Here is a 15,051-nt window from a genome sequence, read left to right on the forward strand (position 1 = left end):
TAAAAATAGCCATGCACCCCGTCTCATTTCAGAGAGGCCAACCCACACAACCACCTCCCACCTCATTTTCCCCCAGACTTCTAATCTTGCTCTTTCTAAGACCCTGACCAGCCCACCAGTCAACCCGTTACCACTGGCCACGAATTACTTTAGATCCATACCTTAGACCATCCCTCCTTCTACAGGAAGGATTTCTCTTGCTCACTGTGGAATTTCGGGCACTTCTAAATCGGGCTGTTTTGCAGCACTTCTGGCTGGTGATAGCACATCATGTAAGCCACTCACAAACTTGGCTGACCTTTTTCCTCCTTGTTAGCTAAACACTGGAATTCTCTGTGGCACTGTTAGTGTGCGATGTAGGAGAGGCAGTAAAACACAGCCATCTGAGCCACCTGCTCCTACAGTTTATTTATGCCTTCCAGATCTACTGAGTCTCCGCTTAGAATATTCCGTTTCCACCCAGCATTAAAATGCCCCTCCACAGGGTCAGGTAATACCCCCATGACGATGGAAAATTCAAATGGCACGAATTTATTTTTTTTCAAATTATCCTTAAAATTATTATTTCCCAACGTTTATTTATTTTTGGGACAGAGAGAGACAGAGCATGAACGGGGGAGGGGCAGAGAGAGAGGGAGACACAGAATCGGAAACAGGCTCCAGGCTCTGAGCCATCAGCCCAGAGCCCGACGCGGGGCTCGAACTCATGGACCGCGAGATCGTGACCTGGCTGAAGTCGGATGCTTAACCGACTGCGCCACCCAGGCGCCCCTCCTTAAAATTATTATTACTAGTAATTCTGATATTTGGAGTCCGTGAAGTCCTGAATCTCTGGTCTGTGGTTTCTCCTGGCCTTAATTCATGGTGCCTTATTTCCTTGTGCTTTTGTGATTTGGGGCTCTGATTTATGCATTTTCCTTGGCGCTTAATCTGAGTAAATTCGTTGAGTCATGACTTAAAGGTCTACTCCTTCATTTGTTTCTGTCACACATCTTTGTCACTACTACTTTGGGGCAACTTTAACTGAATCATCAGTTAAAGCTGATTTTTTTTTTCAGACCATCCATATGCCATGAATTCTGGTTAAGAAACTATGTGATATGTGAGAGCCAGCTTGAGGTTGTAAATTCCCACTAGAGATTTTTTTTTTTCCTGTGTACTGAGTATCAAGGTTCAAGACCAGACAATTTTCCTCAAAAAAAGGCTTGCTAGGGGCGCCTGGGTGGCGCAGTCGGTTAAGCGTCCGACTTCAGCCAGGTCACGATCTCGCGGTCCGTGAGTTCGAGCCCCGCGTCAGGCTCTGGGCTGATGGCTCGGAGCCTGGAGCCTGTTTCCGATTCTGTGTCTCCCTCTCTCTCTGCCCCTCCCCCATTCATGCTCTGTCTCTCTCTGTCCCAAAAATAAATAAATGTTGAAAAAAAAAAAAAAAGGCTTGCTAAAGGAGAAGGAAAGTTGTATCTTTTTGTTTTGGGCTTTTTTTGTTTTTTGTTGTTTAAAAGAACGGCTATTCTTTTTTGTTTTGTCTATTTATTTTTGAGAGAGCACGAGTGGGGGTGGGCACAGAGAGAGAAAGGGACAGAAGATCCAAAGCGGTCTCCAAGCTGAGAGCAGCAAGCTTGATGTACAGCTCGAACATGAAATGTGAGATCATGACCTGAGCCAAAGTCGGACGCTCAACCAACTGAGCCACCCAGGCACCCCGTTGTATCTGTTTTATCCTTACACAGCATGTGTAACACTTTCAGGACTGAGACTTATGTAGGAGTCTTCTCCTGGACTTCCATTTTTTCAGACCCTGGGCGCTGTCTCCTCTCCCTGGCCTACGCCCGACCCTGGCCAAAGCCATGGAAATCAAGTTCAAGTTCACCTGATTCAGCAAATGCTTTCAAGACAGAAGCCAGTTTCAGTTACTGCCTTCAGAAAAGCAGAAAAGGTCAAGGATGCGTAAAAAGTTCTTTTGTATACTTTAAATAAAGTATTTTAGATATTCTCAATGGGAGGGCTCATCCAGGTTCTTAGACCATTACTCTGACAGAAACAGAGGTCCAGAACCACCAATTTTGTCCAGATCATAAGGTTTGTTGTTATGAGAGGCTGGGCAGAAACATAGAAGGAAGAAGAGAAGAGAAGAGAATTGTCAAAAGAGGAGATTAACACTCAGTGTCTGAAGCCAAAATGCTGAAATGATTGTTTTCTTAAATAAAAGAGAGCTGTGCTGGCCATGCATGGCTCTCTTAAGCAGAACAAAGTGCTGAACTTCTATAGCATTTGCGGGGAGCGTCCTGGGGGAGTCGTGTTGGTTACAGACGTGGACATGGGTTGATGACCACCTAGAAGTGTAGACCCTGAAGCGAACCCAGCGCTGACTGTCTGACTTTCAAAGCATAACGCTGTCACTGATGATTTGGCTTTCCAAGGTGTCTTCACGGATGCAAGTTGTCCCTGATAGACGAGAAAGTTTAAAAACCTTTCAAGGTATTTACTTGTTAACACGGCTGGAGAACTGTCAGCCTTCTCCTAGGAATGTGGACAGTATTGATTCTCACAAAAGGAGAGAGAACCAGAGGGATGCAAGGTGACGAATGCCAGCGGAGGAACCCCGAGAGGCAATGGGGGAGGAGCAGCCCAGAGGTTAGGAGGGAAACAAAGAAAGAGTGAAGTCACAGCAGCCAACCCAGTTTCCAGGGAGAGGATGAATTGTGGTTGGAAACGCTACCGCTACCGAGAGGCAGAGTGAGATACAAGTTGAGCAACATCCAGGGACCTTTCAGAAAGGAAGTGCGCCAGTGAGCTTGGCCCGAGCCAGTTCAATGGTACCATAAGCCCAAAAGCAAACTGTAACAAGTTGAGACAGAGACTAGAGAAAGATCCCTGGTAAATGTAGCTACTCTCCTTTTGACAACATTTGGAAGTAAAGGTGGAGAAAGAAAGGAGATATGAGTGGAGGTAAGACAGAAAAAGTAAAATTAGAATTTTACCTCAAAAAGCTCGTGTTGGTTGTCATTGGGGGCACACGCCTCCTAGACTTTCAGGGATTAAAAGTGCTGAAGTGGGGCGCCTGGGTGGCTCAGCCGGTTGACTGTCTGACTCTTAATTTTGGCTCAGGTCATGATCTCACGGTTCGGGGGATTGAGCCCCGTGGTGGCGTTGGCGGCCTCTTTGCTGGGTGTGGAGCCTGCTTAAGATTCTCTCTCTGCCTCTCTGCCCCTCCCCCACTTGCTCGCGCTCTCTAAAAAATAAAAAGTCCCTGACACTCATCAAAAAGAACAACAGCATGTGATATTCAAATTCCTTCCTCAATAATCACCAAACAGACCTCCAGCCTCACGACTTGAAGCCTTGGCAGAAACAACTTATTCACACTACAGCAGCTGGTTAGGAAATTCTTCCATAAACGAAGGCATGCTTGTCTACAAGACGCCCACCCACTGCCCTGTGCATCCATCCCACTAACTCTGATCCCCCTCTGAGCCCTCCATGGCACAGATGAAGTCCTGGCTCTGCCCAAACGCTTCAACTCTCTCTCAGTGGTCTCAGGACCTTCTCTCCCCATCGTCCGTGGTTTTTCTAGATTCTTCTTGTCACTCCAGTTTTCTCTCCCACAGAGCTGGGTCCACAATGGGACAGATACCTCATCATGCAAAACCCAATCTCTCGCCGTGATTTCCAATGGACAAAAGACAGACAAGGGTAGCAGGTGCATGAATTTTAATAAGGGGTCTTGATAGCAGCTTGAAGATGTTGATCACCAGCACTCAAGGTATTTTTGGCCAGCGATTCTGTTGGCTCCAGTCATTTTTCGTCTCTCTGCCAGAAATGCTTATCCTCATGTAGGACTGGAGGCAGCATGACTGATAATTTAAGCAGTAGAGGTAGGGTTGTTCAGACTTTCTGCAAGAGGGTCTACAGATTCCCATGTTTCCCATGCATCGAAGAGTGTGATGTCTGCCTGGCCAAAAAAAAAAAAAAAAAAAATACAGATAGTTAATTTCCATTTAATAGTGGCAATACTAACATAGATCTGAGGAGTCAAGGAGCACAGTCAAAACCTAAAGGGCTGAAATAATTATGTGCGGGGTGCCTGGGTGTCTCAGTCGGTTGAGTGTCCAACTTCGGCTCAGGTCATGATCTCACCGTTTGTGGGTTCGAGCCCCTCATCGGGCTCTTTGCTAACGGCTCGGAGGCCAAAGCCTGCTTCGGATTCTGTGTCTCATTCTCTCTCTGCTCCTCCCCCACCTGTGCTCTGTCTCTCTCTGTCTCTCAGAAATAAATAAATGTAAAAAAAATTTTTTTTTAAATACTTATGTGCCACCACTGCCCACCTATTAGAATGACCAAAATCTGGAACACTGACACCAAATGCTGGGAAGAATGTAGAGCAACAGAAACTCTCCTATGCTGCTGATGGGAATGCGAAACGATAAGGCCACTTTGGAAGACAGTTTGTCAGTTTCTTATGAAACGAAACATACACTTACCACACAATCCAGTGGTTGTGCTTCTTAGTATTTACCAGAACTTGAAAACTTATGTCTACACAGAAATCTGCACATGAACTGCTTCACACAGGCAGTTTGAAAATCAAGCCCAGAGAAACAAAAGCTTCAGGAGGATAATGGAATTCCAGTGCATCTATAGGGTAGCGGAGCTGATGTCTTCCTGCAGAGAGAGAGAGCTGATGTCTTCCTGTAGAGAGAGAGCTGATGTCTCCCTGTAGAGAGAGAGAGAGCTGATGTCTTCCGGTAGAGAGAGAGCTAATGTCTCCCTGTATAGATAGCTGATGTCTTCCTGTAGAGAGAGAGCTGATGTCTCCCTGTTGAGAAAGAGCTGATGTCTTCCGGTAGAGAGAGAGCTGATGTCTTCCCGTATAGAGCCACTGTGATGCTTACAGTTGGTGGAACAGCCGATGCTATATATCAGCTAGCTGTGGCTCCATTTCCCAAGAAGCAGCATTGACTTCCGTGTATCATCTCAGCAGGCAGCTGGTTCAATTTCATTCAGATCTCTATGGACCAGTAATCAATAAATAACTAGGTTCTTCTTTGAGGATCAATATTTATTGACTTATACTAACTACCACCAATAAACCAGTCTTCATGAAAAAAAAATCTGCACATGATGTTTGTAGTTTTATTTATAACTACCCCAAATTAGAAACAACCAAGATTCCCTTCAGTAGGTGAATGGACAAATAAACTGTGGTCCGTCCAGACAAGAGATTATTATTCAGTGATAAAAAGAAATGAGCTATTAAGTCACGAACAGACACGGAGGACTCTTAAATGCACATCAGTGAGTGAAAGAAGCCAATCTGAGAAGGCTCCATAGTGTATGATTTTCAACTGTATGACATTTTGGAAAAGGCAAAATAACGGGGGTAATAAAAAGATCAGTGGTTACCAGAGGTTGGAGTAGGAGACAGATGAAGAGGCAAAGCACAGAGGATTTGGAGGATTTACAGTGAAGTTACTCCATATGATCCTGGGATGATCTATTCATGTCATTATACATTTGTCCAAACCCACAGTACAGTACCAAGGGTGAACCCTAAGGTAAAATATGGACTTTGGGTGGGGCGCCTGGGTGGCTCAGTCAGTTGAGCATCTGACTTCGGCTCAGGTCATGATCTCCAAGTTAATGGGTTTGAGCCCCATGACAGGCTCTGTGCTGACAGCTCGGAGCCTGGAGCCTGCTTCGGATTCTGCATCTCCCTCTCTCTCTGTCCCTCCCCTGCTCATGCTCTGTCTCTCTCTGTCTCAAAAATAAATGACCATTAAAAAAAAAAATTTTTAATATGGACTTTGGGTGATAATGATGTGTCAATAGAGTTTATCAGTTGTAACAAATGTACCACTCTGTGAGGGACGTTGATAATAGGGAAGGCTGTGCATGAGTGAGGGTAGAGGATATGTGGGAAATCTCTGTACCTTCTTCTCAAATTTCCTATGAACCTAAAACCGGTCTAAAAGCATAAAGTCTTTTTTTTTTTTTTAAAGAATCCCTTAAGGGGTGCCTGGGTAGCTCAGTCTGTTAAGCATCCGACTTCAGCTCAGATCATCATCTCATGGCTCGTGAGCTCAAGCCCCGCGTTGGGCTCTGTGCTGACAGCTCAGAGCCTGGAGCCCACTTCGGATTCTGGGTCTTCCTCTCTCTCTGCCCCTCCCCTGCTTGCACTCTATCTCTCTCTCAAAAATAAATAAACGTAAAAAAAATTTTTTTTTAAAGAATCCCTTAAAGGCAAATAAAGCTGTTATGGACATTCATCTACAAGTTTTTGAAACTAAATTTTCATGTCTTTAGATTAAATGCCCAGGGGTGCATTTGCTGGGTAACACAGTTAGTGTATATTTTGTTTTTTAAAAGGAAACTGGAAAACTGTTTTCCAGAGTTGCCCTACCACTTAACCTTCTCAGTGGCAATGTGTAAAAGGTCCATGTTCTCTGCATCCTTGCCAGTGTTTGGTAATGTCACTGCTTTTAACTTCAGCAGTTCTAATAATTATGTAGTGGAATACCATATCATCTTTTTTTTTTTAACTTGTTTTATTTTTTATTTTTTTAAGTTTACATCCAAATTAGTTAGACAATTATTTCAGAAGTAGATTTCTGGTGCCCCTTACCCATATAGCCCATCCCCCCACCCCACAACCCCTCCCGTAACCCTCAGTTTGTTCTCCAGATTTATGAGTCTCTTCTGTTTTGTCCCCCTCCCGGTTTTTATATTATTTTTGTTTCCCTTCCCTCATGTTCATCTGTGTTGTCTCTTAAAGTCCTCAGATGAGTGAAGTCACATGATTTTTGTCTTTCTCTGGCTGACTGATTTCACTTAGCATAATACCCTCCAGTTCCATCCTATGTAGTTGCAAATGGCAAGATTTCATTCTTTTTGATGGCCGAGTAATACTCCATTGTATATATATATCACATCTTCTTTATCCATTCATTCATCGATGGACATCTGGGCTCTTTCCATACTTTGGCTGTTGTTGATAGTGCTGCTATAAACATGGGGGTGCATGTGTCCCTTCGAAACAGGACACCTGTATCCCGTGGATAAATGCCTAGTAGTGCAATTGCTGGGTGGTAGAGTAGTTCTATTTTTAGTTTTTTGAGGAACCTCCATACTGTTTTCCAGAGTGGCTGCACCAGCTTGCATTCCCATATCGTATCATCTTTATTTTTTTTTTTATTTTATTTTTTCAACGTTTATTTATTTTTGGGACAGAGAGAGACAGAGCATGAACGGGGGAGGGGCAGAGAGAGAGGGAGACACAGAATCGGAAACAGGCTCCAGGCTCTGAGCCATCAGCCCAGAGCCTGATGCGGGGCTCGAACTCATGGACCGCGAGATCGTGACCTGGCTGAAGTCGGACGCTTAACCGACTGCGCCACCCAGGCGCCCCCCCATATCGTATCATCTTAATATGCATATCCCTGATGGCTAACGATGTTGAACATCTTTCCGTGTGCCTATTTGACATCTGTATGCCCTCTTTGATGAATTGTCTGTCTCCTAATTCGATGGCTTGGTTTTTACTGTTGAGTTTTGAGAGTTGTTTCTGTATTCTAGGTACAGGTCCTTTGTCAGATACGTGGCTTGAAAATATTTCTGCAATTTGCCTTTCAGTATATCCTATTCACAGGCCCTCTTGCAGAGTGAACGTTTTGAATTTTGATGAAGTCCAACTTGCTAATTTTTTTTTCTTTTGTGGATTGTGCTTTTCATATCTCAGAACTTTTCACCTAGCCCTAGGCCTTAAAGATTATTCCTATGCTTTCTGCCAGAAGTTTTATACTTTTACATCTTTTGTTTATTTTTAATTGCTTTTTAACTTTTTTAAATGTTTATTCATTTTTGAGAGACAGAGACAGAGCGCGAGTTGGGGAGGAGCAGAGAGAGAAGGAGACACAGAATCTGAAGCAAGGTCCAGGCTCTGAGCTGTCAGCACAGAGCCTGATGTGGGGCTCGAACCCACGAACCGTGAGATTATGACCTGAGCCGAAGTCAGACACTTAACCAACTGAGCCACCCAGGCGCCTCTACATCTTATGTTTAAATCTATGAGCCATTTTGAGTTAAATTTCGTATAAGATGTGAGGTTTAGATTGAGGTTCTTTCCCCGCCCCCCCCCCGTCTCTTTCTCTCTTTTCTTTCTGTTCTTACAGACGTCTCACTAATCCAGCACCATTTGTTGAAAAAGCTATCTTTCTCCCATTGAATTGCTTTTGCACATTTGTGAAAAATCAGTTGGCTGTACGCATGTGGACCTATTCCCGGTTTGCTATTCTGTTCCATTGGCCCATATGTCTGTCTCTCCACCAAAATCACACAGTCTTGATTACCTTAGCTATGGAAGTCTTGATATCTGGTAGCATGCTTCCTCTGACTTTATTCTTTTTGTTCAAACTTGTTTTAGCTGTTCTCATTCCTTTGTGGGTTTTTCTCCATTGACAAGATGTAGACAAAATAATCTTGTCTCTATCTACCAAAAATGCTGCTGGGATTTTGATAGAAATTGTGTCAAGAGTGCCTACCAGTTTGAGGAGAATTGGCATATTTGCTTGTTGAATCTTATACTCTATAAACATGGTATGTCTCTTCATTTATTTAGATCGCCTTTCTTTTATCGACATTCTGTAGTTCTCAGCATACACTTGCTACACATGTTTTATTAGGTATACACCTAAGCATTTTATACTTTTTGGAGTGATTGTGAATGGTACTGTATTTTTAATTTCAGTGTTCACATATTCAATGATAGTATATAGAAATGCAATTAATGTTTTATGTTTATCTTGTATCCTAGGACCTTACTGAACTGAATTATTAGTTCTAGATTTTTTTTTTTTTTTTTGTAGATCCCTTGGGATTTTCTACAGAAGCCATTATGATATCTGCAAATATAGACAGTTTTTATTTTTTTCCTTTCTAACTCGTATGCCTTTATTTCTTTTTCTTGCCTTAATGCATTGGCTACAGCTACTCAGATTTTATTTTATTTATTTATTTATTTAAAAAAATTTTTTTAACGTTTATTTATTTTTGAGACAGAGAGAGACAGAGCATGAATGGGGGAGGGTCAGAGAGAGGGAGACACAGAATCTGAAACAGGCTCCAGGCTCTGAGCTGTCATCACAGAGCCCGACGCGGGGCTCAAAGTCACGGACCGCGAGATCATGACCTGAGCCGAAGTCAGCCTCTCAACCGACTGAGCCACCCAGGCGCCCCAACAGCTACTCAGATTTTAAAAGAAATGACCTGGGGCGCCTGGGTGGCGCAGTCGGTTAAGCGTCCGACTTCAGCCAGGTCACGATCTCGCGGTCCGTGAGTTCGAGCCCCGCGTCGGGCTCTGGGCTGATGGCTCAGAGCCTGGAGCCTGTTTCTGATTCTGTGTCTCCCTCTCTCTCTGCCCCTCCCCTGTTCATGCTTTGTCTCTCTCTGTCCCAAAAATAAATAAACGTTGAAAAAAAAAAATTTTAAAAAAAAAAAATAAAAGAAATGACCTTTTTTAAAGATTAAGAGAAATCGATCCATACAACTTGGATAGATCTCAAGAGCATAATGCTGTCTTAAAAAGAAAAAAGCCAATCTCAAAAGATGACGTATGATCCCATTTATATAACACTTTCTAAATGATAAAAATTAGGGAGATAAGAGGCAGATTAGTGGTTGCCAAAGGTTAAGGTTAGCGACAGACGGTGGAGGCAGGGAAGAGTCCGTGCCACTGTGCAAGAGTAGCAGGAGAAGGATCTCTATGCTGATAGCATGGGTCTGTATCTTGATAACAGTGGTAGTTACACATCGCTGTGCTTGCAAGAAAATGCCATAGAAGTATGCACACACATTGCAACAATACCAGTCTCCTGGTTTGTGTATTGTATTGCGGTCACATAAAATATAATCTTCGGTAGGAAACTGTATGAAAGGTCCGTAGGACCTCTCTTTGTACTATCTCTGCAACCTCCTATGAACCAGTAAAAGTTCAAATAAGTTCAAATAAAAACAAAAAGTTCAAATAAGTTCAAATAAAAAGTTGATGAGGGTGGGGAGAAAAGGGAACCCTTGTGCACTTGTTGGTGGGAATATAATTGGTGCAGCCATAATGGAAAACAAGATTTTCCTCAAAACGTTACAAATAGAACTATCCTATGATCCAGCAATCCCACTTCTGGGTATATATCCAAAGGAAATGCAAACGGGATCTCAAAAAGGTATCTGCATTCCCATGTTTACTGCAGCAAAGAGAATCTGGAGGCAGAGAAGACAGTGAGGAGGTATTTTGGATGGTCTCACCCAGGGCCCAGGCAGCTCTGGTGGGCAGCCTAAGAGTCTCCCCAGATCACACAGGCGTCGAGCATGTGGACACACAGATTACGCAGCCCCTGCCTCTGCAGCGAGCTTGGAGATGGGCTGTGCACCAGAGCACGATCCAGATTCCAGACACAACCCTAATGTGTGTGGGTCCTGAGGCAGGAATGCAAATGGAAGCTCATCTATCATATGTCTGCATATTTAACAGTTATGAATAAAGCTAACAAGTGAGATAAATAAAATCTATCCTATGGCCCTTTGTGAAATAGCCCTTCATGGGGCGTCTGGGTGGCTCAGTCGGTCAAAGTGTCTGACTTTGGCTCAGGTCATGATCTCGCGGTTTGTGGGCTTGAGCCCTGCGTCAGGCTCTGTGCTGACAGCTCGGAGCCTGGAGCCTGCTTCGGATTCTGTGTCTCCCTCTCTCTCTCTGCCCCTCCCCCCCCAAGATAAACATTTTAAAAATTAAAAAAAAAGGGGCGCCTGGGTGGCGCAGTCGGTTAAGCGTCCGACTTCAGCTCAGGTCACGATCTCTCGGTCCGTAAGTTCGAGCCCCGTGTCGGGCTCTGGGCTGATGGCTCAGAGCCTGGAGCCTGCTTCCGATTCTGTGTCTCCCTCTCTCTCTGCCCCTCCCCTGTTCATGCTCTGTCTCTCTCTGTCTCAAAAATAAATAAACGTTAAAAAAAATTTTTTTTTAATTAAAAAAAAAAAAAAAAAGATCTTTTAAATAGCCCTTCATAATGACCTGAAAGGGCAGATTTGAATTTGTGATTCTTGGATTCTTCAGAGTTCTGTGCAGGAAAATGGCGGCCTGAGGGGAGCTGGCTCAGTCCACAGCCCAGCTCTCTCCTCTCTCCCATCCCCAACTCTGCCCCACACCGTGAGGACTCTTTCATGCAAGACATGGACAGTGCAGCCTGAACATCCCCGCTGGCCCACTGCCCCTGCAAACAGGAGTGTCCTTGACCCTCCTCCTGCCTAAGTTGCACACACAGTGGGCCCCATCTTCCAGGGGTGGAACTGGGGAAAGCCCATGTGGTCCTTGGAAACAGCACGGGGGGTTCTTTGGGAGGGAATTCCACGCCCCAGGTGCTCAAAGCATGGTCTTGGAAGGAGAGGAGGACAAGTTCTCTAAATGGATATATCCCACTTGCCCCCATCAACTCTCAACCCCATAGGGAGGGACTAAATCAGAAGACACCCAGAGTAGGACCAGGATCAGAGGAAGAGGTGTCTCTCTTCCCAGAGTCTAAGAGCAGAAATATTGAACTGAGAGCAAATTATCTCCAAGGGTCAGGATGAACTTATTCTGTCTTCATGTCATGAACCATGCTTTACAGAACATTCCTGGTCTCTGACCTCACTACAGGGAACACAGTTCAGGGGTGAACAACTGTATTGGATACATGGGGCCTAGAGAATAGGATTTGAGACCACAAGGCCGGGAAGACACCCAAGTCCTCTAGGTACCCGATCAGAATTCTTGAATGTTCCCCATGGGTTGGTCTTCTCCCAGGCTAAATTAAATGAGGCAGGTTCCTGTCTCCCTCAGAGTCTAACACAGCTGGAAGGCACACAGTACATATTCCTTAAATGCTTAAAGAAATCAATGAACAATAATAGTAATAGCTAACATTAATTAGGGCTTACGATATACTGGGCACTGTGAGCTACATTATTTCACTTCCTTCTTCCCACAATCCTGAGCTTTGAGATTGTCTATGGTTCCAACTTCGCAGGTGGGGAAGCTGAAGCCTGGAAGGGGATATGAACAGAGTCTGACAGCGGTAAGTGGCAAGGCTGAGGGGACTGAATAACTGAATCCATGACAGAACAGACCAACTGGATAGTGAACAAACTCATTTATAAATGGGTAAAATCATGTGCTTTATCTGTTTTTAGCACTTGGAAACCCTCTGATCCTTGGCGCTGTGGGATCTCCAGGATCAAAAGGCATCTCAGCCAATTTCCCTAGAAACCCAAGGATTTGGGCTCTAATCAGCCCATGTCAACCCCCAGCCTTTCACCCCCAGGATGGACCAACTCTCCCGCCCAAGGGTTCTCCCTCTCTCAGGACCTGCTGTGCCTTTAAGTCTCTTGGCTTCCCAGATGTACTTCTCAGTCCACTCCCGACCCAGTAGCCTTTCCTGCAGCTGGTAGATGAGGAACCATCACCCCACTGCTGCGTCCAAGCCCCAGTGATGTCCCTCTGCTACCTCTTAACCCCCATCCTGCCATCCCTCCACCCTCAATCCATTTGGAGCATCATTCCTCATGATTGACGCCCACAAGAAACAGATTTGTGACTTTTAATGGAACGTGGGAGCTAAGGAACCTGAAACAAAGCCATTTCTGTCCACGATATCCATTTATATTCCCTCTTTTGCCAGGTTTGGCTTTATGTTCTACTTGCTTGGACATCGGAGGAACGGTCCAGGGCTGTATTCTTTCAACTGTCATTGGTTGGACTGTTAAGTAACGACTAAGGACACAGCACCATTTACGATTTGAGCAACGAATGAGACTGTCTTCATCACTTTTGCACCCCAACCGGCAATGTCCATTCATCCAACACTCTGCTGTTGGGCCCAGGAACAACCATTAAGCAGATGTTAGTATCCCTCAAGTGGCAAGACAAGAGGAGGAACAGGACAGGGGAGAAGGGGAGACCGTTGAGGAAGTAACACTGGACACAGTCCCAGGAAAGGAGAGAAGCGATCTTGAGAGGGGAGGGAACCAAGACAATTGTTTCAACCTTGGGTGATCCAAGGCTTTCAGACATCCCACCCTCTGTCTTCCTATCCCCCAACCTGCTACTCCTAACTTTGGGATCACTTGCTGCCAATGAAGATCCTTCCTTAATGGAGCTTGGGAATGATGAGAAAGGAAATAAACAACTATAAGATTAGGAGATGGAGGGGATTCATCCACACTTCAACAGACTCAGCTCTTTATCAACAGCCTGGCCCTAACTTCAGCTCAACTAGCCCTGGGTCCAGCCACAATTCAGTCTCCAGTCCTCCTTGACCATATTCACCCAATTCAAAATCAAAACCCCGTCCAATTTTAAGTAGGATGCTGAGCCCTACCCAACTCAATGCCCCTCGAGCCTGAACTCCAAGCCAAACCCAAATTTAATCAAGTCACCAACCTCAGTTCTGAGCAGCAGTCATCAGACACCCTGCACTATTCATTACCAACTCCCAGCTTCCGCCCAAGCCCCAGTCTACCCCCAGCACCACCTCCACTCAACCCCAAATCCCATCTCCTCCCCAGCCCTCTCCAAACCATCAGGGAAGCCCAATACCTCACCTCCAGCTCATCCTAATCTTCCCCCTACCACTCCAACCCCAAGTCTTTCTCCCCATCACAACTCATCATCAGCTTCTAATCTAATGTCCTAAAGCCCCCAACAAGTCCCCAGTCTGCACCCAACCCATCACCCCTAAGCCGTCTCCCAGGTCCCACCAGAATACTACCCTGCCCTTAAGTGTCAGATGCTCCAAATAGCTACCATCCCACCACCTTGGCAAAAAAAAAGAATCAGGGAAAAATGTGGATGTGAGCCGATCATGGGGAAACCTCCCAAAGCCGCATCAGATGAGGAAAAGCTTTGTGCTGCCCGCAGTGAAGAGGAGAGGAAAGTGAAAAGTTCATGACCAAGATCCCAGACACTTGAGAGGGACCCAAGTTACCTGAGACCACCGGTTCCATGGCCAGAAGGAGGAGAAGAAACAGAAGTAACTTCATGGCTGGCAGGTCACAGGAGAAGGAGGTGGCTGTGCTGCAGGGGATAGAAATAGTGTTCTGTGCAGCGGGGATGAACCTCGCTCTTATTGGCAGGGTTGTGGGCAATGAATTATAGCAGGAGAGGATTTATATGAGATCAGCCAGGCCAGAGGACAGTGTGTAGCAGATTTCGTGGCAAAGCACGAGATGAGAGTGTGGGAAACTGGCCAGCACCCGTGCCAATAGTGGGAGGAGACGGGCAAATTAGAGCCTCTTAAGCCTTTCAAGACCAAAAGAACTAATTAATGAATGCATAAATATACATCAAGAAATTCCTAATTAAAAAAAGTACTTATTCTCAGCTTTCTAACAAAAGGATACATAAGCGTATCTTTCCAAGCCTTGACCTCGCCAATCTGGTTCCCAGTTCAGGGCTTTATCTTTGTTATTTGTTCTCCCTTGAGACCTTCCATGGCTGGCTCCTGTTTATCATTCAGTCTCATCTGGAAGGTCACCTCCTGGACAGGCCTTTCCTAGTCACCCTAGATATCGGCGCTCCCACCTACAGTGGCTCTGGATCGTCAGCCCTTGATGCACCACCTGCACGGATGTATCCGTTCTTTTCAATTCTGTTTTACATGCTTCATCTTTGTCTCTTCCATTCGAATGTCAGAAATTTGCCTTGTAACCCCACCGCCCGTAACCTCCCCTGGATTAGAGTATTAATTCAACTGTTTTAACAGGTATTCTCCCCGAACAAGGATTCCAAAAGACAGACATTGACTTCTTTCTCATGGAAAAGTCTGGGCAAGGAGTTGAGTGTAGCAGCTTCCTGATTCAGCAGAGAGCAAGGGTCCCCCTGGCTTGATGTTCTGCCATCCTCCACAGGCAGCTTCATTTGATGACCTGAGAGGGCTGCTCCAGTCCCCGCTGTCAAGGCCCCACTGCAGCCATCCGGGGGAGGAGAAAGAAGGAAATGAACTGTGTACTTTTGCCTTTAAGGGACACGACTCA

The 15,051-nt window shown here is 45.2% G+C and overlaps 1 protein-coding gene across 1 annotated transcript; it reads right to left on the reverse strand.

Moving 5' to 3' along the window:
• Positions 1–3,693: 3,693 nt before the first annotated feature.
• DEFB119 (defensin beta 119) lies at positions 3,694–14,260 on the reverse strand. Its single transcript, XM_086701910.1, has 2 exons — positions 14,004–14,260; positions 3,694–3,949 (listed from the first exon to the last, which is right to left on the reverse strand). The coding sequence occupies exons 1-2, from the start codon at positions 14,056–14,058 to the stop codon at positions 3,756–3,758; spliced, it is 249 nt and encodes an 82-aa protein (XP_086558036.1). The 5' UTR covers positions 14,059–14,260; the 3' UTR covers positions 3,694–3,755.
• Positions 14,261–15,051: the final 791 nt, after the last annotated feature.

Source organism: Puma concolor, chromosome A3 (assembly GCF_028749965.1).
Source record: "Puma concolor isolate L17-30 chromosome A3, mPumCon1.1.hap2, whole genome shotgun sequence".
Classification (NCBI taxonomy): Eukaryota; Metazoa; Chordata; class Mammalia; order Carnivora; family Felidae; genus Puma; species Puma concolor.

Excerpts from the sequence above, each read along its gene's own strand:
- DEFB119 (XM_086701910.1), bottom strand. The coding sequence starts at position 14,058 with ATGAAGTTACTTCTGTTTCTTCTCCTCCTTCTGGCCATGGAACCGGTG. Across the intron at positions 3,950-14,003 it reads CATGGAACCGGTGGTCTCAG|GCAGACATCACACTCTTCGA; the intron begins GTAACTTGGGTC and ends TTTTTTGGCCAG.